This window comes from Gobio gobio (genome assembly GCF_949357685.1).
Source record: "Gobio gobio genome assembly, chromosome: 16".
In the NCBI taxonomy this organism is placed as follows: Eukaryota; Metazoa; Chordata; class Actinopteri; order Cypriniformes; family Gobionidae; genus Gobio; species Gobio gobio.
Genome location: NC_137109.1, coordinates 29126737 through 29150431, shown reverse-complemented (window position 1 = coordinate 29150431; position 23695 = coordinate 29126737). Strand labels below are relative to the sequence as shown.

At 39.3% G+C, this 23695-nt stretch overlaps 1 protein-coding gene across 1 annotated transcript in view; it reads left to right on the top strand.

Moving 5' to 3' along the window:
• The first annotated feature begins 1788 nt into the window (after window positions 1-1788).
• Window positions 1789-23695, top strand: part of gpc4 (glypican 4) — a 49143-nt gene continuing 27236 nt past the window's right edge. Inside the window, exon 1 of the mRNA XM_079839405.1 lies at window positions 1789-2554. Within this exon, the coding sequence (XP_079695531.1) occupies window positions 2401-2554 (154 nt within the window). The 5' untranslated portion in view covers window positions 1789-2400. The remainder of the gene's footprint in view (window positions 2555-23695) is intronic.

Below are 23695 nucleotides of genomic sequence, written 5' to 3'. Positions count from 1 at the left end.
TCATTACTGTTTTAACAATTATTAAAATTATAATTTAGTAACTTGACATAAATTATTGTTTTAATTATTTTTTACTTTTTTCAATTTTTGGTTAATTATGCTTATTCTTTTTTAAGTGTGATTCTGGTTTATTTAGAATGTTAAACACTGATTTAAATTTATATTTAAAAAAATATTTGTAAAAATTAGACATGTTTAATATCAACATTTTTAAGTGTAATCAGTCAGGAACCAACAAACATGATAGGAATATAAAACAGATTTGTATAACCTTAACCGCACATCTTTTGGTGCAGTAGCAATCGCAGAGCTGTGGATTTGTCCATTTCTAATTCTGGGAAAGAGACCGCTCACCTTTTGTTTTCTATTGAGTTGAGTAGCTATAACACCGGTCACTCTCTCATATCCACAATGAACGGACCCCAGAACCCCTCCGCAGGATCTCATTGGCCACTGGCTTTCCCAGCTTTGGTCACACAGCATGAATGGGGTAGGCTGAGGAATGCGGGGACACAATAGTTGGAATGTCAGTTTGCTAAGAGCTCCCCCCTAGACCATGCATAAACACACACACACACACACACACACACACACACACACACACACACACACACACACACACACACACACACACACACACACCCAGCCACAACAACACATGAAACATACACATGCTCCAGCACATCCAGACATGTCAAAATGTGCCCTCTGTGCTGATGCACTTCAAGGTTAAGAATGAATGGAGCAATGTGAATGAGATTAAGGAGAAATCACTGCATATAATGAAGGTCACATGAAAACCATTTGTGAGAACATGCAGGCGTCATTTCTCATAGATACTTATAGCAATGATATAGAACAATCTGGACCATCTATGACTTTCTCATCTATCTAAAATAATCCATATAAAGGAATAATGATGATTGCAGATTACATTTTTGCTTAAAACAGATTATTTTATGCACTATATCCTATGCAGCAAAATATATGTGGTTTAACATCCTTACTTTCCAAAAAAGCTCAAGTCTCAGGAGTTTCACAACAACCACACTTATGCATAGTTCAAAACCGCTCTAATTATGGACCATGTCGTTGTAGACGGGCTGCTGTCCCTGAGGACTGTCATAATCTAAGTGAGATGTTTTACTTAGGTTGCTCATCATGAGCTGAGATTTCACAAAGTCTCTCTCTCTCTATCTCTCTCTGTTTCTTTCGGCCTCTCTCTCCCATTCTTCCTGGCTGTCATTGGGCGCTAGCCACACCACAACCTTTGCAGATCTGTGTCACATTTCATGACATGCAGACATATCAGAAGGTTACGCTCTCACCAATGTTTACTGCCTTTCTTGAGAGCTGATTTATGAACTAAGTAAAAAAAAGAGATCTATCTATCTATCTATCTATCTATCTATCTATCTATCTATCTATCTATCTATCTATCTATCTATCTATCTATCTATCTATCTATCTATCTATCTATCTATCTATCTATCTATCTATCTATCTATCTATTATCTATCTATCTATCATCCATCCATCCATCCATCCCTCTCTCTCTCTCTCTCTCTCTCTCTCTCTCTCTCTCTCTATGCTTCTAACCATCAATTTAAATTTAAATGGCAAAAACTCCTGTAAAATGTCAACAATATAGCTACTCAGATCAGGAATGATTTAACCAATATGTACACGAGTAGGCTACTGGCATACAGTAAATGTTAATATTCTAAGAAGTCAATGTAACCTCCTGCGCGCGCCATGCTCCACCCCGTGTGTTTCGCGTGGCCAGCTCTCTTTGTCCGGAACTCAGTTGCGTGCTCGCGCAGTCCTCCTGACTCTGTGCTGAGATCTCGCCGCGCGCACAAGCAACTCCACGATTCCCACTCTGCGTCCCGACTGCACACCAGCGCGAGAGGGGGGAAACTTTCCTAGAACTTTTTAACTCAATTTTCTCGCCTCTTCTTCGACAGAGCAAAGTGCTTTGCGGACCGTTTCAACTGAAGAAACTGTTTAAGAAGTACCTTGCCTTTACAGCATTGAACATGTGTGCGCGCGCATAGCGCTGGACATAGTGCAGATTGGCTTTTGTTTTTCTTTTTTTTTCTTTAAAAAAAAAGTCACAACGAAGAACGCAAAGTCTTGACTACTTTACTGTTGGTTGTTACTTTTGTTCGTTATTTATTCTTTACACACTGCGGGATTGTTTCGCTCGTTGTTCTGTTCCGAGGCCCGGTTTTTATTGCTGAAGAAAATCCAGTTCGCGAGATCCGAGCGGCTAAACCCAGACGCCGCGTCCCCATGAGGAAAGCTGAAGTGCGAATCGAAAAACTTTCGTGACTGAACTTTTTGTTTTGTTTCCTATTACTTTTTGGTGTTGTGGCTACATTGCTCAAGCAGTCAGCGATGAAGATGTTCGTTGTTTTTACTGTATGTGTGTCGGTTGTGGTTTTGGCGTCGGCTCAGGCGGATCAGAAGTTAAAGAACTGCAATGAAGTCAGAACTGCCTACAGTTCCAAAGGTTTCAACGTCAACGATGTTCCCAACAAAGGAGTGCATGGTGAGTTACACTGGTTTTATTTACCTAAAATAGTTTGTGACATTTTTTCAAGAAAGTTTTGATTATCAAGGCTTTATAGGTAGCTACTAATCGAAGTAAGTTGAACACAATCGAACACCAAGTTCGAAAAGAGAGCCTGCAAATGTATGTTTTGTATTTTCTAAGAAAGTGTATAGCTAAAGTTTACAACACGGTTTTCTCTGTTCACATTGATTTTCTGTAGTAGTTTTTTTATACTTGTTCACTCATATCGGCCTTAGCATTACGGTGACTAACACATTACTTTTATGACATTGCAATTATGACTTAGTACAGTATGGGATAGTTCACTAAAATAGATGCACGTTCTCATTTTGTTCCATGCCTTATTTTATGATGTTGGGCAGAATGACAGCCCCAGTCACCATTCACTTGCATTATATGAAAAAAAAAGGGTTGCAAGCGAAGTGAATGGCGAGACTGTCATTCTACCTAACATTTCGTGTTAGTAGAAAGCCAAAGGGTTTTGGTGGGGAAAACAAGTGAGTTTTGAGTACATGGCCGAATTTTTAATTTAGGGTGAACTGTCCCTTTAAGTAGCTTTCTCCATCTAACATGTACGTAACCGCACTTCGGATTGTAAGTAGGCAGTTACTGCATCTTTTAAACTGGATGCAGCTCGTGATTACATTTCTATAGCTACAAGTGTTCTGTCGTTCTTCCCCTCCGCACCCCCAGCTGCTGTCTTTGTTTCAAAGTGGTGTACTTTGTCATTGTAAGCGAGAGTCAGTCATCGGACAGTGATTGTCATTCAGAAGCGCTAATGCTCATGTAAATGCACTGATTTTATCTGGAGCGGGAATGGGGGCAGGGGGTGTAACAAGTTGCAGCTTTTGAGCTCCTCTTAAGAAGAGGTGGAGAAACTAGCCTCGGGACACAGTTTGGTCATAATCACTGACTTATTTCCCCTTAAGTAAAAGAGAAAGTTTTCCTGACTTTGCTTCGTCCAAGGAGGCCTTCTCCTGTAGCCTACTATGCGTTAGGGCAATGAATCTAATCATAAACCAATTCACAGACATGAATGAAACTCACTAGATAACTCTCGTCTGAAATCTGAAATTGGCTTGACACACTCCAAGTATGCATTTATGAAGTTTTAAGCACTTTCTCAAGAGCAAGAGTGCTGTTTTTCATGAGGCGGCAGCTATTCACAGCCATGCTGATTGGAAGTATGATATTGCCATTATACAGTAGTTTACACGTTTTTACAGTATACAAGTGTTTTTTAACTTGTGCAAAAACCCAATTTGTTTGTATATTTCTTCTCTGACAGTGACAATATTCCCATTGTGTGCTTTGAGTGTCATTAAGCAAATCAGGTTTTGATCAGTGTGTGGAAAGAGTGACAGCTTTCTCCTCACTAGGGGTGTAAATTGGACATTTCATCACAATACCATCGGACATTGATTCTATTAGCCAGCGATACAATCTTTGCAAATACCTCAAAAACATGCTGCAGTACAGTTACAATTAGATTAGATTCAGGAGCCTTCAATCGGTATGCCAATACTACGATTTTATGTGCCTGTTTTACAAAAGTGGTTACGTTTTTTTATGAATTTACAAATGCAGCCAAAATATGATATAACAATTTACTTGATCTTTCTGAAAATTTCAAATCTTGTATCCCAATTTGGACATCCACAATGAAAAAAAAGTAAATCTTAAAATGATCAAATTTGTTCCGCATTGCATTGTTGCATCATTGGTCAATTGATCGATGCATCTATATCAATGTATTGTTGCACCCTACTCACTGCTAAAAGCAAATTTGAGGACCTGAATGAGCTGTTGTTTAATGTGTTTTATCTAATGTATTTATTTAAATTTTTTTGAAGATTAAACCAAGTGCATGCATGACTGCAGCTAGGTGAAGGGGAACAATTGAGCCTTAATTTTCCCTATACTTTACACCAGTCCAACAGGTCCATTGTCTTCCCTGGGCTGTCATTGTAATGCAAACTTTGAGTGTTCCCCAACATGTCTGCATTTGTCATGTTTTATTGTGTCAAATCTCCAGTTTTGTTGTGATTGCTTAAGAGAATGAATTATAAAGGCTTGTTTAGATGGTAGGTTTGGGCGCCGTGTGTGTGTCGGGACCCTGTGCAAGGCTAACCTTAGTTAGCATGCCTTTGTCAATAAGAGACTGAGATAATTGATACAGAGAAAGTAACATGGTCTGCTCTTGCTGAGGGGTGGAGGTTCTTAGAAAGAAAAAAGAGGAAGCACAAAAAGCCCTGCTTTGGCTTAACAATGTCTCCTGTTGCTAGGGAAAAAAATGGTCCACAGGAGAACCTAATTGAACTGGCAGTGGCCCCCTGGTTCTGGCTTTCATAGCTGGCCCTCTTCACCTTGTAGTCAAAACATGTCTTCTTTATTCTTCTGTAGTCCTGAAGCACAGTTCCATCCTCATGGTTTGAGCCAGTCCTACCTGAGTACTAATCAGGCAAATGGTCAAAATTACACTCCATGCATGCCGATTATTCTGTGTTCCAGCAATTTATTAGCAAGTGCATTATTATTTATACACAGAATAGTTTTTCATGTGACTCTTACTAGTCAAGAAAGACTGTTCGTTTCATTGAAGACCGCTGTTCTTTTGAATGTCGTTTTGATTTTGTTAGAGTTGTAAATCAGAAGTATAGAATGTTATGGCTTTTGCAGGCACTGCATCCCACACGGCAAGATTTCATGGAGCAGCTTTTGATTTGCAGCGAAAGGATGAGATTAAATTTTAATTTTGCTTCTTGTACCAAATGCCTTTAACCATAGAGCTCACGATTTGGAAGTAAATCAAAAATAAGGAAATGGAGTGGTTACAACACATCTGTTAAAAAAATAGCAAGAGACAATATATGAGTCACAATATCCTTCCTTTAATGCTATTTGTCTTTAAATGTTAGTCAGAAGCTCATTAGAATCTTGAAACACTGTGCCCCTGTTTCACAGACACGGTCTCAAACTAAAAGGCATATTTGAGTGGTCTTAACTGAAAGCAACTTGCTCTGACTCATCTTAAAATATGTCAGATTCATTGTTTTGTCTCAAGATGCACACCAGATTAAATGTCCTTATTAAACTAAGGCCCTGACTGTAAAACCAGGCCTGTATATTCATATTCTTGTTTGGCTGAACTACCACTTTAAGTTTAGCCTCTTTTAACCTCTAGCTATTTTTCTAACAAATGTGGTTAATGTAGATTAATTACTTAAATTCTTCACAACCCTTGAAGCATACATATTTTAAAAGCTATTTCGCCACCATGGAATTATAAATTATGTCTGCATTCTGAGCAGTTATTTTCTAAATAAAGACACACAATGTACACAACATAAAAAAACTAACTTTCCATTTTGGACCTCTGTTCAGTAAAAGCAAAGTAAAATAAAAAAAATTATTTAAAAAATTATAAAAGAAAAAAAAAAACACATTATGTATATAAGTTGTCACAGAATAAGAATATGTGAATAACAACATTTTGACTAAAATGTCAGAGAGAATCTTATAATTCCAAGGTGACGAATTGTGTTTTTTATGGCAAGTTTTATGGTCATATAATGTCTAGGACACCTAGCGAATAAGTTTGCTGAGACCTACATTTAGCACTTCATGCTACCAACTCAACTATGATGTTACCCAGGTCAAGGTTGTGGTGTGAAATTGGTGTTAGAAAGTTTGTGTGTTTCTCTGCTTAATAAGCATAGATTTTGAGAGCTTAAGCAGAGGTGCGATCTTTCTTCATGGTCAGAGTGCCTCTCTAGATCCTCTCAGTTTGAGTGGATTGTGGATTATTGCACCTTAGGAAGCTTCATAGTTCTTTAAGCTCTGAAGTACATGGATCCCTGCTGAGGACTAAACTGCCCATGTCTTCCAATCCTCAGCTAAACCGAAAGCACTGTCTGGCATTCTTATAAAAAGCCTCACTGCTTGTGATGGTTTGATTGGCCCAGATGTCGTAAAACACGTGTCAAGTGCCTCCCGCCCAGTGGCAGGCGGCCCATCTTCAAAAGTTTCACAGGAGGGGTGGTTAATACTGACCAGATTGGTATCACGCCTTGTCAGCAGCTCCTCATAGAGATCCAGCAGAATGCTTTTCCCTGACCTGGAGAAATCTGCTTTTCTTTATGGTTGGCAGTTTGCTCTTATGTCATGCCTCAGGTATGGACAATGGCAAAGATCAAACATGTTTCCTCCCTTTTCTCCTGAAAGATTTATCATACTCTTAATTATTTCAGTACATTATGAGACTCTGCAAAGGCGATGACTTCAACTCTCCCTGGCCTCTTGATATTGTACAGATCAAATCTGAATTGGATACACTTAATCTTTGGCCTGTAGCTTAGATGCGTCAAGATATAGATAGTCTGTTTTATTATTATTGCTTGCTTTGCCTTTTTGCTTCGATAAATAATTGACACATTGTGTCACATCTGAGATAAGCAGGTCCACACTAAATCTGTGAGCACAACTTTGCAAGAAGTTCTACCCTTTTCCTGTCCCTTGTGTGTTTGTTTAGTAAATACTTATTTTGATAATGTTTTTTCAGCTATTAAGGATGCTCTGATCGATCGGCCGCAAAGTGATATTGGCCAATAATCACATTATATGATTTGATCGGTAGTCAGTAAAATCGCACGAACTGATCGCAAATTGGTTGAGGTAAAACCGTAAAAAGTTGCAGCCCCGACGTGCATGTGAACAGTATACAAATGAGACTTTTGCGCCACATTCGTCTTTGTAACTTTGTGAAACATTAATGAACCATAGTAAATCATCTTTATTTAGAGCAGGTTGTCTCGATTCAACAGAGCCCACACAGATCTTGAGAAAATCCTCACGAGTGACGTTACATTCTGCGTGGCTAAAGCTATAGGACTTGTGGCATCCGATTCATGACGCAGTGTTTTCCAACGTCATTTGAAAGTTCAACCAATGGAAACTGGATTTCGGTCATGGGGAGTAGGGATGATGTTTTGAGACCAATCGGACATTGTTTTACAGCTGGAGCAAACTTGTATTGGATTGATTGCTCTGATTGACAGGTCTTTATTTACCACAGAATAGGAACGCACAGCGCTGGAAGATCATCAAAAACTAAACTAAACTTTATTTTATGACCTGTCATACTTTGTAGTAATCATCAGGTCAAGCATGAATAATAGCAAAATAAATCAATAAATTGCATCACTTTTTTCCGGGGTTCACTCGGCAACTGTTACTGTTGTAACATAAGCACCTCCAAACATGATCAAAATCTATTTTCTATCAAATGAGACCATGCACTTGATGATACCTTGTTTTGTTTTTTTTGTAGAGTGACTAAAAGTAACCCATTACTTTCAAGTATGCTCTCACATCTTGAGTTTTGCACAGTCTAAATCCAGAGATGGCAATTAGATATAGCGATAGGATATGAGCTCATTTGCTGTATAGCCTTGCATCCTTTAAAATGCAGAACAGCAGATTTATTCCACTTCCTTATTTGAACGTTACGTATATTAATGAAGGGGAATTCATGCAGTCAGTGCATTACAGAATAAGGATATAAAGTAGATAAAATTCAGGTGTTTAATTGGGTAAAAAGCAAACAACTTGCTTTTTTCTTCTGTTGAGAGTCAGATGGGTTGAGTGTCACAAATAAGTTTATCTTGCCAGTAAGAGAGTTCATTTATACCGAGTTAATGAGACCTCTGTCTGCCTGCCACTGTGTCTTACCCCCCCAACACACACACACACACCAGGGATGGAAATTAACTTTTTTTGTCCACCGGCCACTGTGGCTGGTGGATTTCAAAATCTACCAGCCACTCAATGTTTTTACCAGCCACTTTCTTGTTATTACCCGACAATATGTAACTGGATGTGAAAATTAATACTACAAGCTCTACAATACTTAAGCAGTTTATTTAATCTCAAGTCTCAATAAAATACTGACATTTTCTCTTTCTCTCTTATACACACACAAACCATGAACTGATATACATTTCATTAAATGAGTAGGGCAGATTAATGGATGTGGCATTTGGATGATTTGTGGTCTTTTATGGCTTCCAGTTTTAGGTTTTTAGTCCCAACAATTAGTTTTGGCATCTTCTGAAGCGTGTTGACGACATAGCCTACTAAGGTTGCCACCTTCAGTGTGACAACCTTTCATGACATTCATGACAATATAAAATGTTATATTATTTTACAATTTATTATTTAATTTATTTCTAAAGAACTCTTTAGTAGCCTATTTGGTGCACTTTAAAGGGATAGTTCACCCAAAACTAAAACATTCTGTCATCATTTACTCTCCCTCATGATGTTCCAAACCTGTATGAGTTTCTTTGTTCTGCTGAACACAAAAGAAGATATTTTGAAGAAAGTTTGTAACCAGGTTGCTTTGGGGGCACCATTGACTTCCATAGTAGGAATGAATCTTCCAATGTGTTCAACATAACAAAGAAATGTATACATGTTTGGAACATCTTGAGGGTAAGTAAATGATGACAGAATTTTCATTTTTGGGTGAACTGTCCCTTTAAGCAGTCATTCTGAACCAGTAATCACTTTTTTGACAATTGAAATTCAAAAATGTTATTTTTTTAAATTAATTTACTTAAATTATGACTATTATTATGTAATTATTTGTCCCATTTTTATCTAAATATTATTTGAATAAATGTCAAACTTTATATGGCAGGATTATTTATTATGTATGATTAAAATGATACATTAATAACATTAATTAGGCTATTATCTATTAATTAACCTGTGTAAAAAATAAATAATAATTCTGTCTGCCAAGCTCTGATAATGTATGGAATATTATATTAATATATTATCCATTTAAAAAAACAATAGGCCTATACCTTTGGAAGCACGGATGTGTCTGTCACATAGACCGGTCTGTCAGCGCTGCTGCTTTAAGTCAGTCAGTCTGAGCAACTGAAATGCTTCTCTGCAAAGTGTGCAGTTGGCCTGAGGTTCATCACGAGTTACTGGACAGACCCATTGATACCTGTTTGATATTCAGCCCTATATCTGGAGATCCTCTTGCGTTCAAACGGTGGACGCGACGCGAGCTCGATATGTTTTTAAAAAACCGTGCAAGTTTACAGCGCATGTTCTCTAGACTCCGCCGCTATGGCAACAAAGACGCTAAAACGCAACCACGCGCAAATTAACTTCTCCACTACTTATTGTGAATTTGATTTGTAAGGCCACATTTTTTTTTGTGTCCGCCGTCTAGGTGAAACCATAGACAGTAAAAGAAATGGACAGAGTGACCCCATAGACTTCAACGGGGAGAATTGAAGTCAGGTAGGAGCACTCACTTCCTGATGGCTGAGCGTACTGCGCAGCCTCAGACTGAGCTTGACGACGTAGATGTGACGTGATCAGCCTGTCCGACAGTGGCAAGTCTTCTAGTAGTTGTGCAACGTAAAATCTGAATCACCGAATCTTGCAGAGACCGAGAGGGTGAGCAGGAGCAACTTTTGATGAATGTAGCAGGATCTGCAACATCTCTATCTGCGTTTATGCCTCCACGTCCCCCCGATTGTCTCATAGACAGTAAAAGATTGCCTACGAGCTTCTCCTCGGGTCTATACGGTAATTTGCTCAACAGCGCGACACAGTCGCGTGGTTATGACCAGGGCTCTACGCTAACATTTTTCTTGAGGAGCACTTGTGAAATTAAATTTTTTTTTTTACCATTATAAGAGCAATGTTTTATAATCTTATTAAATATATGGATCATCTTGTCAAATTCTTCAATTAAAATAGAAAAATTGTTTTTAAAATGTTAATTTAAACAATAAATTCAGTTAGAGCAATCAGACTGTTACCAATCTAATTAAATCAGCATCAAAAGATCCATCTTTGCACTGTAGAAGTGGCACAGCAGCTCTATCTGAAGTGCTGTTTAGACTGTTTAATGCAGCTCATGGGTAAATAATGTTGTATGAATGTTTTAAATATAAGTTTTTGAATTTAGAAATGGGTTATGTACAAGTTAAACTTTAAAAGTTTGAAATTTTAAATAAAAAGTTAAAGCAAAGTATAAATATGAAAATAAAACCGCCAGTAGGTGGCGTCAAGTCTGTGTGAGTCATTGATTCAATTGTTCAAACGCAGATTCATTCGAATCGAACCGCTTGGAGATGCGCAACAGTTCTGGTGTAGTTTTGTTTTTCACGAAATAAACAGTATAGTGGCTAAAACGTTGTTACTTAACATCAGCTTGTCTATTGGAGTCTTGTACAAGATAAGTATCACATTTGCAATCATGCCAACTCGGAGCAATAGCAGTCCGTAACTCTGGCGCTAATACAGAACTGCAGGCGTCTCGCGGAAGAACATTGCAGCCGGAGCTACTTCTCTCTGTTTGTGTCTATGGCGAGTCACACAGGGACTGTGCTCCTCCGCAGCACTGCGAACCAAACTGGAATAAAATAGTAAGAATATAAACACTTATATGTGTACCTTAGTGATTCAGGGTAAGATAAAAACACGGTCTGGAAAATGGATTTATGATGTACACATATATACATCTAGTAATTTTTATACACGAGAAAATGTGTGGACTGCAGTCTGCAGCTGATAAAGATTAAATCAAGAACTCATACAGGGGCTTTTTTAAATTATTATTTATTAATTCATTTTTGGTGGCATTTTTGCCCCAAGCCCCGTTAATTTCCGACCTTGTTTATGATAATCCAAATGTGGTATTTCTAGTTAATTTGGATTTGGCTGCAAATATCAGCGCGAGGCGTCTGGTAAGTGCGCATGGCTGCGTCATACCCGTTTCACCTGGTAAACAATCTGTGAAGTGTAGTCCGTCGCACACGTTTTTTGCACATGCTCTGCTGACAGATGGCATGACAAGCAGTCGATCGCAGAACGAAACGTAACTTGCTCAGTCAGTGTTGATGCACTTTGGCAGTTGTAGTTTTTATTCCGATTGTATTATACATCTATTCATGAGAATCGTTTGGGTCACTCGCACTGGTGCGCCTAAATATTTTTTCACAGTCGCACGCAGTAATTTTCAGGCGCAAATGCGCCCAAAATGGTCGCTATGTAGAGCCCTGGTTATGACGCAATCGTTAGCCTTTTATTTTACAAAAAACACTTAAACGGGGCGATAGTGTAAGATACAAAGTAATGGAGCCTTTTATACATTGTCGTGTTTGTTTAGAAATAAACAATGGACGAATGGAGTCTTTAAACACCTCAGATGTAAAGATATTGACTGTCAAAGTGAGGCAAAAATGAATGGGAGTCAATGGGATGCTAACAACAGGTGATGGCTTGGTTAGCAATGGCCGCACCTATGGGTGGTATGCTTTCCGGGGGCTGGGCTACCCCCTTGGGTGAAACAGTAGGCTATGCTATTTTTATTTACCCACCACGGTGGCCGGTAGATGAAGCGAGTTTACCCGCTACAGCACAAAATCACCCGCATTTGGCTGGTGGCGGGTGCTAATTTTCATCCCTGACACACACACACACTCACATTCTGTATTCTGTTCCAGCTAATCAGAGGAAAATCACGCAAGTGCGATAATTAAAGAACAAATCACATTAGTTGTCACTGTTGGCAGCCATGTGTACTATTATCAGGGCAGATGTCGCTCATTCAATTAGAGGTTAATGTAATATTAAAGTAAAAAACACTTCAATATTTTGTGAATTATTAGTTTTACAGTGATTATGCACAGTAACATGTAACACAGCAACCTGTCCATGAACATTCCGATGAGATTTTAAAGTTAATGTACATTACCGTAAGTCTTTTTTTTTTGTGTGTGTAATGCTTACAAAGAATGTATTTATTTGATTAAAAATGCAGTAAAACTAGTATTGTGAATTACAATTTAAATAACTGTTTTCTATTGTAATATATTTTAAATGTAATTAATTTCTGTGATGGCAAAGCTGAATTTTCAGCATCATTACTCCAATGTGCCTTTAGTGTCACATGATCCTTCAGAAATCATTCTAATAGGCTGATTTGCTGCTCTAGAATATATTATTGTCAATGTTGACAACAGTTGTGCCGATTTAATATTTTTGTGGAAACCGTGGTATATTTCTTAGGCTTCTTAGAGGAATGCAATAGAGTTCAATAGAACAGCATTTATTAAATAAAAATATTTTGGAACATGATAATGTCTTTACTGTCACTACACTTTGCTGAATAAAAGTATTGTTTTAAAATCTTACTGACCAAAACTTTTGAACGGTATTGTACATTTTACTATAGTGTAATTTCTAGGGCTGTAATCTCCCAGTCGATTAGTCGATTATTGGTCGATACGTTCTGGCTCGACCAAAATTTTGATTGGTCGATTTTTTTCAGCGTTCATTTCATTAGTTTTTGCCGCGTTCATTTCATCAGTTTTGCTGCGCCGCGTTCATTTAATCAGGTGGAAAGCACTAATTGCTAATGGGGGTGTTTTCACAGCACCCCTGTTTCACAGGTATCAGTCTGCCTTCAGAACACCCCCATTGTTTTCACTTCTTTTGGATTGGCCCAACCAACTGGCGAAGAGAAGTCTCTCGCCGGTCCTTTGTTTTTCATTCCCGCTGGCTCAAACGCACACCCATAGCGGTAAACTTGAGGAACGCCCATCAACATACATATGAGGGGAAGCGTCACAACACCACGCTTCAGTCGTGCCGCAAAAGTGGATCTGTACTGTCCGTTTTGCCGCGTTCATTTCATCAGTTTTGCCGCGCCGCGTTCATTTCAACAGGTGGAAAACACTAATTGCTAATGGGGGTGTTTTCAGAGCAACCCTGTTTCACAGGTATGAGTCTGCCTTCAGAACACCCCCATTGTTTTCACTTTTGGATTAGCCCAACCCACTGGAGAAGAGAGACAGATTGAAGAAGGCTAGTTTTCTGTAACTTATATTATTTATTTAATCGTGAGAGCGTTTTTTCTGCTCTTGATCTGGCTTGTTTAATAAATATTCCTTTTTTATTAAAGTGGACGTGCCTTTTGTGTTTAAGAGTAAAAGCTTTAAGTTAATAGTCTCTTCGTGTCTCAGCCGCGAAGCTGAGCTCAGTTGAGCTCCTAACGTTCGAGCTGCACAGAGCGGCTGAAATTATACTGTCTGTCAGTTATTATAATACATATGACAAAAACAATTGTCTAAATTATGTTGCATATTCCTCAAAAGTTCTTGTGATGATATCTAGTTGACAATAGTACTATATTTTGGGAAGTCATAGGCTATGATATTGCACAGGTGCACTTGATGCGACGCTGTCAGAGCTGACAGACTCGTGTGTCAGACTCATTTCAGTGCAAAATAATCAGCTCAAAAACTATTTAATATACTGCAAATAGCCTACTAGTTTTTTATGTTTATTTATAATTAATTTATGCAGACAACAAGGCTACCAAGTACTGCGCACAGTGCGCAGCTAATTAATTTAACTTTTTTTTTCCTAACGTCATTTTTAGTCGATTTTTAGTCGAAAATTTCAGGACTCCAGTCGACCAAGATTTTCTTTGGTTGATTACAGCCCTAGTAATTTCACCATTTTTGTTTGCTTAAATAGTCCTCTAGTTACAAATTCACTTTATCTGTACTAATATTAATGAGATTATTAAAAGAGCTTGACTTGTATAATAATTCTATAATCATTTGAAAATATTTTTTTAAATATATTTTTTTTCCCCACATCACACAGAAAAACACTTTTGTTGTTAGACATGCCAAAGATCCTTTGTGAAATATTGAATTGTCTGTAGATGGTCAAATGGGTTTGCAACAGTTTTTTTTCCTGCTGTGGGAGAGACTGAAACGGAGCAGTGCTCTCAGTAGCCACTGTCGGGCCAGTGCGAGCCAGGGCTTTCTACGGGCCGGGCCGGGCTGGGCTAATAGCCTCAGACCTGTAGCACCGATCCAAAACAATCACTAAAGCCTGCCCATAATAACATGCCTCTCTGGAGCAACGTCACACTAGTTTACCACAGTCAAGACTGCACATTAGTCACACAGCAATAAAGTGGTATTTACCGTTATTTAACTAAAGAAAGAGGACACGGGTACTTGTTCAGTTGTGTCTGTTTCTGTTTATTGTAGTCACAAGACCGTGTTTATATCATATTTAGAAATAATGGTAATTTCTACAAATTTTCCAACAAAATATGACCTGAGCAGCTTTAGCACTCTCTCAAGTGACATTCCCAATAGTTGTATTTTCAGTCAGAGAAAAGCTCGGAAGCTTCCGAAAAACCGGACTTGCTTTATTTTATTACTTAGCCTATACGACGCTAAATATGGATCTCACACAGTCTGGTATAAAGAGACGAGACCTACTGGCAGATAAAATAAAAACATGATTCTGATTGCCTATATGATTTGTCGGATTTCTTCAAGCAGTCGTATATACCATGGTTACTCTGGTAATGGTTAGCGCAAATAGTCTTTTGCATCACTATTTCTGCCTTTTACAGTGATCAGAATCCACATCGGATCACAAACAGAAGTTATTTCAAACACTTGCTGCTGTCTAAAAGTAAGTTTTAAGCTTAAATGATTTAAAAAGTCTTTAATGCTGATGTTAGCTGGTTTATGAAATCATCCGCGGCATGTTCTAGCCCGAGGTGGCCCGCTTTGGACCAAGGTATTCGGTGGGCCAAAAAAACCCTGGCCATTGGCCCTGAGGAAGCCCGATCAAGCCACAGAAGTGACAGTGAAAACCTGCTAGTGACCTGGGCCCAGTGGATAACTGCCTGTAATTGAGTTTGGATATCAGAAGGAAGTGGTCTTGTGAATGTTTGGTAATAAGCAGGCAGGAGGAGAAGTGGTAGTGCAGTGCAACTGGGCCACACACTCTAATTTGTAACTATTTTATGTTTTGGTGAATTGGGGGCTAATTCATATTCATTTGCACAATTGCAGTACAAATTGTTTTTTTATGAGATCAGGTTGTACCAGCTGATTACTGATGTAGATGTGCTACTTGGGTCTTGATTCTGGGTTAAATCCAAGTTCTGTTCAAAATATTCGTGATTTATGACTTTTACCAAGATGATGTGTGGAGGAAATTTTTTTTTTTTTAAATTTACATTAAAAAATGTAAGCTTCCTCTCTATGCCTCCCCATGCTCCCCAAAATGACGGCCTGGTGGGGGGTAAGTGCAGTGTGTGGGAACAATGGGGCACCCCTTTTAGTCCAAGTCTGCCCCCTCCTTATCACATTCCACATGGGACCACCAAGACCTCCTCACTGGAACCTCAGAGCCAGGAGCGGCAACAAAGACTCAGCTGGAGGATCTTCAACAGAGGATTGACTGACTGTTGAATAAAAGAGGAGGGAGTTTTGATTGACAGAAGAAGGGTGGCAGTGAGAGGCAACTTAACATGTTACTAAGGGGAGCTGCCACCACATATGAGCAAGAGCAAGTGACCCATCACTGGGAATGCGAGCAACGCTCTGAAACTTTGCCCGGGGCGGGATTCATGAGCTCTGACTCACCCTGAGTCATCTGTGTGCTCTGAATGAGGCAGATGTGCACAGACATGAAGAAAAAAGCCCCACACTTCCTCTGCCCAAGACTTGTGTCTCTTGTGACATTGTTAGTGTAGTTTGTGGTTTTCCTGAGTAAATCTGGCACAGTACAGAGTGATGTCGGATGGGTGCTGTGTAAAATCTGGCCCTGTGTTTGTGGCTTTCCACACATAAAGGCAGATACAGGCTGCCACTGAAGTTCCTTGTTAACACTTCCCATTTGCATGCTGTTAAATCGACACTCCCTGGGCCCCCAAACTTGGCCGGTGGGTCTGTTCCTGTTCTCTCGCATCCCGCTGGATAGGGACAGCTTTGTAGGAAGTGTTTCTCGCTCTCGCTCTCGCTCGCTCGTCTTGTCCAAGTGTTCTTTTCATTTGTCCCACTCTTTTCACCTACCTATCTGCTCTGTGTGGGAAGCTTTCCAGATGATTTTAATACCAAATCAGACTGCTACAGCGACGACTGCTGTTTGCTCAAACCCTTCCTCCCGTTGTTTTATCAGGCATTAGCATGGCCGCTATGTGCTGGAGTATTCAAGACTGACTAGAATCTGGAGCTTTGGATACAGGTCTCCACAGGGACATTCCCCTGCCCTCATTCTTCTGCAAAAGCTCCCTGTGTGTTATTTGAGAGGTGGTGTCTTTTTTTTTTTTCTTCTTTTTTTTGTGTGTGCTGGTTTCAGTCAGGTTGGTGATGGTCCTCCAGCTGTGAGCAGTGCTCGGAGAGCTTATCCCAAGGCTCTTCACATCATAAATTGTTTACACCTCCAAAAGCTGCATAAAATCAACCAAATGTTATATGGTGGAGGTTTAAGAAATTGTAGTGCAAATGTATGGCATGTAAAGGTTCAACAATGGTGCCCATCACTGTGTACACTCCTGTTCAAAAGTTTATGATCTGGAAGATGTTTTAAAAAGAAATTATTCAGCACGGATGCATTAAATTTGATCAAAACTTTAAAAAAAAATGCATAAGGGTTTCCACAAAAATATTAAGCAGCACAACCATTTTCATAACCATTGAATAAGAAATGTTTCTTGAGCAGCAAATCAGCATATTAGAATGATTTATGAAGGATCATGTGACCGTGAACACTGGCGACTAGCTTTGCCATCACATTAATATATTACATTTGAAAATATATTCAAATAGAAAGCAGTTGTTTTCAATTGTAGTAATATTTCATATTACTGTTTTATTGCATTTTATATAAAAAAAAAGCAGCCTTGGTGAGCATATTACACTTCTTTCAAAATCATTTGAGACAAAACAATATAAAAGCTCATACAAATAAACATTGAGTCGATAACACTTTAGAATAAAGTTCAAATCATTAACACTAGTTGATGCATTGTGTTGTGAACTATAGTCATGAACAATTTTTATAGCATTTATTATTTTGTGCATTTCATTTTCATTCATAATTCATTTACTAATGTGATAAAAAAATTGTTTTACTTAATGTTAAAACTGTATTTGAATATGTAGAAATAACAAATTGCGATTTAATAAATGCTTTAAAAGTATAACTAACAATAGACCTAATGCATTAACTAATGTTAGCAAATTGAATCTCATTGTAAAGTGTTACCAAAACATATGATTTGTATCATATTCATAACAACCTTAATGTAAAGCAATAACGATATTCATGATTATATATAATGTCTGTGTTTTTTTCCCCCTGCCTCTCACAATCATTTGAGGCTGTTTTGAGAGCTGAGAGATGTAGGCCAGGGGCTCATCTGGGTTTTGGGCAGAAGCCCTCTGCTCTGGGAATGTTCCAGATTTCCTGTAATCCCTGCTAATTACTCCCACGGCCAACATCAAGACTCCCCTGATGAGCCTCAGACCAGGACTCGGTTCAGCCCGCTTATATATGACCCATTCGATTACCTAATTCTGCACCTCATACACATGTAAAAAGCCTTTGGAGAGAATGGAGGATTGAGCTGGTGTGTGTTCGTGCAGACGGGTGGAGGCGGTTGAAGAGCTCCCTCACAGACCTCCGTCAATTTAACTGACGAGGTGATGGAACTCTTAAAACGGTCATCAAAACCAAATGCCTCGGCTCCGGTCCCACCTCCTGGCTCCGACATTTAAGTGACTTTTTTTCTACTCTAGTATGACTGTTCGGCTTGCCACAAGTCACTCATGCAGACCCTGGATGAATGTTTTTGAGGTGGGACAAAGTCGTAGCAATGATTTCTCCGAAAAACAAAATGGAGAACCGGCCTGAAAGCCCAAAATGGCCACATTTGATCTCCTTTCAGTCCTTGAGCGTAGAAGATCCTTTTATTGGTTGATTTATTGACATACCTGTCCATATATATTATCCTACATGGGTGAGATGTCAGTCAAAAGCATAGTAAGTTTATCCCGGTGTAGGTTTACTCCCGCTACAATCACTTATTGCTGCCGCTCTGCCCACCAACTTCACGGCTATCCAGTTTCCTAAGCCCAACAGGTATATCAGAATCATTGTTGCAGTGTTGTAGATTTGAGGACTTGGAAATATGATCTTTGGCCTGACCTCATCCTGCCCGTGGGCCCCTCTCTTTCTCTTTCCCCATCCCCTCTTCTCTCTTTCTAACACACAGCTTACACATTACCTCGATGCTTGTCCGTCAGTTTCGACATCTGGTGGATTTCAGCCACCCTTAGATGTTGGTTATAAACAGTGTCAAAGAATGGCTCGGTCTTCCGCTGGTTTGCTTTACCAAGGGGATAAAATATAGCGCTCCTGCGTTAAAACCTTTCATATGCTGAAGGTTAAGGAGATGTTTTGTTTTTAAAATGCGGATTTTGAGCGTCAGGAAGAATACAAGTGCAAAAATAAAGGGGATCTAGACTTGAAGAGCCGTACAGTGAGCGTGTTTGTGGTTTCAGTCATATGCGGCTTATGGTGGGCTTGCAAATTTCCAAACAGGACATGCTTTGACCTAGAAATACCCCCCTTTTGAACCTCAGGTTGTTTGTGTGGATCTTCTACGGCTGTTTGAAGTTAAAGAGCTCAGATCTGTACTGTAGGAGACTCTAACACAGATACAAAGATAGACAGTTGAGTTGTGTGGGAAATGTTCTAATGAAAGTAGGTTTTGTGTAAGCAGTGACTAATAGGTATATTCAGAGCGGTCATAATCAATTGTTTATAAACAGCCAGTCACCGTTCCATCCAAGCAGAGATATATTTCTAAAATGTTCAGTTAAGCTTTATCCTCTCACAATAGAGTTTTGATCACATCTTTCAGTGAAAGCACGCTATTGCTTTGTTTTTGTTACATAGCAACTAATCTGAAGCTTCAACTTTCATTTATTCCATTTTGTAATGAAGTATTACAAGGAAAGATAAGTTTGGGAGGGGCAGTAGGTGTCATTTTACATTTTGCATCATAGTGTGTTTACCTCTTAGCATAACTGTGTTACTTTGCGTTAAAGCAGAGCTTTGGTTTGGGCTTGTTTATGTTTTCGGGGAAGTTTTGTGTGGTTCCCTCAGAATGTTTGTTACCGTTTGACTGATTATTTTAGGTGATGTATGTATTGTCACTGCTCAGCCAGGCCTGCAGTTTCTCACGTTGGATCTTCTCACCCCCTGCTAACCTCTCCACTGTCATCCATCTGTGTGTGTCTTCATGCAAACATGCGCACAGATGTTCATTTCCTGACAGGGATTGAGAATTTCTTCATTGTAGCATCAAAGTGAGCTGTGTCATCAGCTTTCTTGTGTTATTTTCTCCTCTTTCTCTACCCCCCCCCCCCCCCTCCCCCATGTCTTTTCTTGGTTTGTACCTTTTGCCCTCTTTTTCCTCATGGGTAAATAAACGGTGCATTCCAGGCTGTCAGTGTGTCTGCTTACATGCCGGCTCATTTGTAATTTGTCTTTTATTGTATCTCTGGCTGGAGGTATTGGTTGGGGTTGTGTAATTGCTTCCAACTGAACTTTGCTCCATTTCGTGGAGCTGCTGTGTCCACTTCTTCACCACGTCCCTTACTCAACTCTGAAAGTGTATGAATCCACAATATTCTAAGTATCTAAGTTTGTAGATGTTGCATGTCATTTGAAGCACATACTCTTAAAACACTCTTAAAAATTATGCTGAAAATAACACAACCTGTGTTGTTTCATAACCAAGCGGCAACCTCCTGCAGTTTCTCTTGAAGCCAATACGGAGATGACTTAAACTGCAATTCATCGACTGGCCACTAGGGACTTTACAGCAGAAAAAAACATGTTTACAGCCGGTTACAAATTGTGGTTTTTGTCTATACGGCTAATTTTGCCCTTCATGACAACTGTGAGGGGGGTGATTTTTTTTTTTATAACTTATTTGTTTACATTATATAAATTCTCAAAGTTCCGCATAATTAAGGGCGTGGCCACTTTGAGTGACAGGTGGATAGCCATCTATCTGCTGTCTGTTAGTTATCACGTCACCTCAGCTCCACCCACGTCCCGCCTCTTTGCCCATTTTCTATTATCCGGGAGTGACGCGAGATGACGCGCTGCCAAGATGGCAACGGCCAGCTCGTCCTATGGGTGACGTTACGGACACTACGTCCATATTTTTTCGCAGTCTATGTTCATAACACACCTTTGTGTCTAGTTAACATATTTTGTGTTACTTTTAACTTAACCATTGTGTTATTTCTCTTAACAGAAAATGTGAATGTTACTTTACTTTGAAAGTTTACGTTTTTACTTTACTTTGAAAGTTTACGTTTGGTAATCGGGAATTGTGTTTTTTTTTCTTCTTGTTATACAGTAAACCTCTGTTGCAATGTTCTGTTGTTATTTTAATTTTTTTATGTGAATACATTTGAAAAGATTGATTAAATTGTTAAAGGTTTATTAATTGAATAGGCTACCACTGTTCTTTATTATACATTTGTATTTAATCATAAATCAGAATCCTAAATAATTAAAAACCTTGCATGTCCCCATCAGCAGGTAGGAATTCATACAAGGGTTAGATGCATTTTGTTTTTTTGGTTGATGTTATGGTTCTGTTAAAATCATTTGGCAGTAATAAACACAAATGTATTGTTTTAATATTTATCTTTTCTTAAAATTCTTTAATGTCTCGGAACCAGAATCAGAACTAGAAAATTTCGTACAACTCCCGACCCTAAATTTGTGTCAAATATTGAACAAAACTTGTGTGCAATAAAAACACATCAGAATTAACACATCATTTTGAGAGTGTATAATTATGGATAATATTGTCTATTGTTAGGATTGATTATAAAGCACTACTTGATATTCACCGCCATGTTGTGCATGTCAACTTTCGCCCATGATATCCGACCCTGCTCAGTCATTAACTGACTTCCATGTAGTTTGATTGAGAAGCTTCACACTCCAGCTTTCATGAAAGCAATGAACAACAGAGATCTGTCGATTCCTCTGTTAAACTCTAAACATGCAGTGTCCTGACTTTTAATGTGTCTGTGAAAGAGGCAGCCCGAGTTAAATGATTCACAATGAGGTGACCTGGGAAGTGGTGTAGGCAGGGAGCTTTTGTGAGCGGAGACAAAGCCAGAGACGGCACGCTGGGGCGGGAGAGGGAGACAGACGTGGAGTGAGAGACTGTGGAGCGATGTTGTGGAATCTCCCCAAGGACTTCTGGGTAAATGTTCATGGATGGCAGCCTTTTGGAATGCTTACCAGTGGGGAGTTTTAATTGGCCAGAGGCCCTGCTCTGGTTTAGCAATCAGAGATTGACTGGTACAAAAGGATGAGAGCTTGTGGGTGATCGCTCAAGTGTGTACACACACACACACACACACAGGCATCAATCTAACATATGTGTGTCTTACCGCACTGATTCAGAGTTTGAGGATTTACGTGGTATTAAGGCTCCCTGCCCAGCATCATACTTTACATCTGTTTTGTGTTTTACATGTTGCTTTATGCCTCAGTGCACCACAGAAGAGCAGGAGATGGTTTAACTGCTGTGCTCTTACCCTGGTTAATGATCACACAACTGTCTAGACTCATAAGCCTGTTATTAAGAGTCAAGTGTTACGGCTTGGTAGTATAGAATCAGGACCTTGACTTTTGATGAAAACAACCATATTGCTTTGTCTTTTGCACATTTATTTCCTCTTCATTAACATGCCACCTGAAAAGAAAATGTTGGTGGTTTGGTGTTTTGACAGCTGTGTGAGAGATTTTAATCCCTGATTAATTTAAGGAAGCATCATTTCGCACACATGCTTTTCTTGGCCTTGTGGCAGACTGCCATGTCTCTTCAACTCTAAATCTCCTCAGCTGAAATTCCTAATATCTGAACCATTTCAAGGCGAACCGTGAGTGCTTATTTTATATGATTTGAATAAAGAGCTCAGCAAGAATTGGATTTAAACATTTCTGTGGGTCTAAATCTTTTTTGCTTGTGATTTATGTGGGTTCTGAGTATAACCAGATGTATGTAGCACTGACTGTAACTCTTGCTCTAAGATGTTTCTGCTGAAACAAAGGTAGTTGACATTAAACACTTTTGGTAGGTCAGCACGTCCAAATTAAATATTATAGAAAATGTAAAAAAAACGAATAACAACTTTGGAGAAGTCTGGCATACATTACTGGAATTCAAAGTTACGAGTCAAAAAATTTGAAAACATGAAACACAGCCATGGATCGGTCATTTCATACTGACTTTAAAAATGTATTCGTCACACTGCAAGACCATTTTAAAGGAAGGTAGAATGGTGAAAAGTGAATAACCACAGTACTTAAAATACGCATTTAAACCTACGTAAATGTGAACCAAAAAAATTCATGGACCATTTGTTGAATCTTTGCCTCGTATGTGACGGTACAGTTACCTCTGTGAAATCATTAACCATTAACAATGTCAAGGTGACGGAAAGTCTCTCTAGACTAAACCTGTTGTCCTATTATGAATATGAGTATTTTGGGCAAACCGTCATCTGGCAGTTGTCATGCTTTCTCTAATCACAGTGTGTTTCTTCCTTTATTTCGGCTCTACGGGACACAAGGGCCGTAGTTTGATGAATGAGCCCTTGGCTGGACTGTACAGCATTGTTAGAGGGTTTCCTGCCTTGCGCGAGTGTCATTTGGGCCAGTTGGCATGGGATATCCTGCTTGTTAACTCAGTTCCTCATTAATATGACACCTGCCCCACAGGGCTGCAGAGAGATGTGTCTCTCAGAGGATATCGCTCATATCTTCAGATTAAATGGCGAAAGGGATTAGCAGCGCTCATTCCAGACACGGTGTGATACGTGACCTCTGCTGAAGGATCAACCAGATGGAGCAAGTAAACAACCTACAATGGAAAATGCTCAGCTCAGGATCAGTAGCGTAACCTGTAAACGTGGCCTCAGAGGATCAGGGAATAGTAGGTTTTCTCCGTAGAGCAGGAGGAGGATATATCAGGAATGGAAAGGGGGGCTGGATTAGGAAAACATCGCTCTAATTGTAGGTCAACAGACCTGTGAAGTGAGTTTTTTTGCTAATGTTTTCATAGTGTTAGACCTGAGGAATGTGTCCTTGAGCACGGTCTCAGAGCTTTTTGAATCGCCCCCTTCACATTTCCTCTGCGATCAAGCCTGTTAGCAC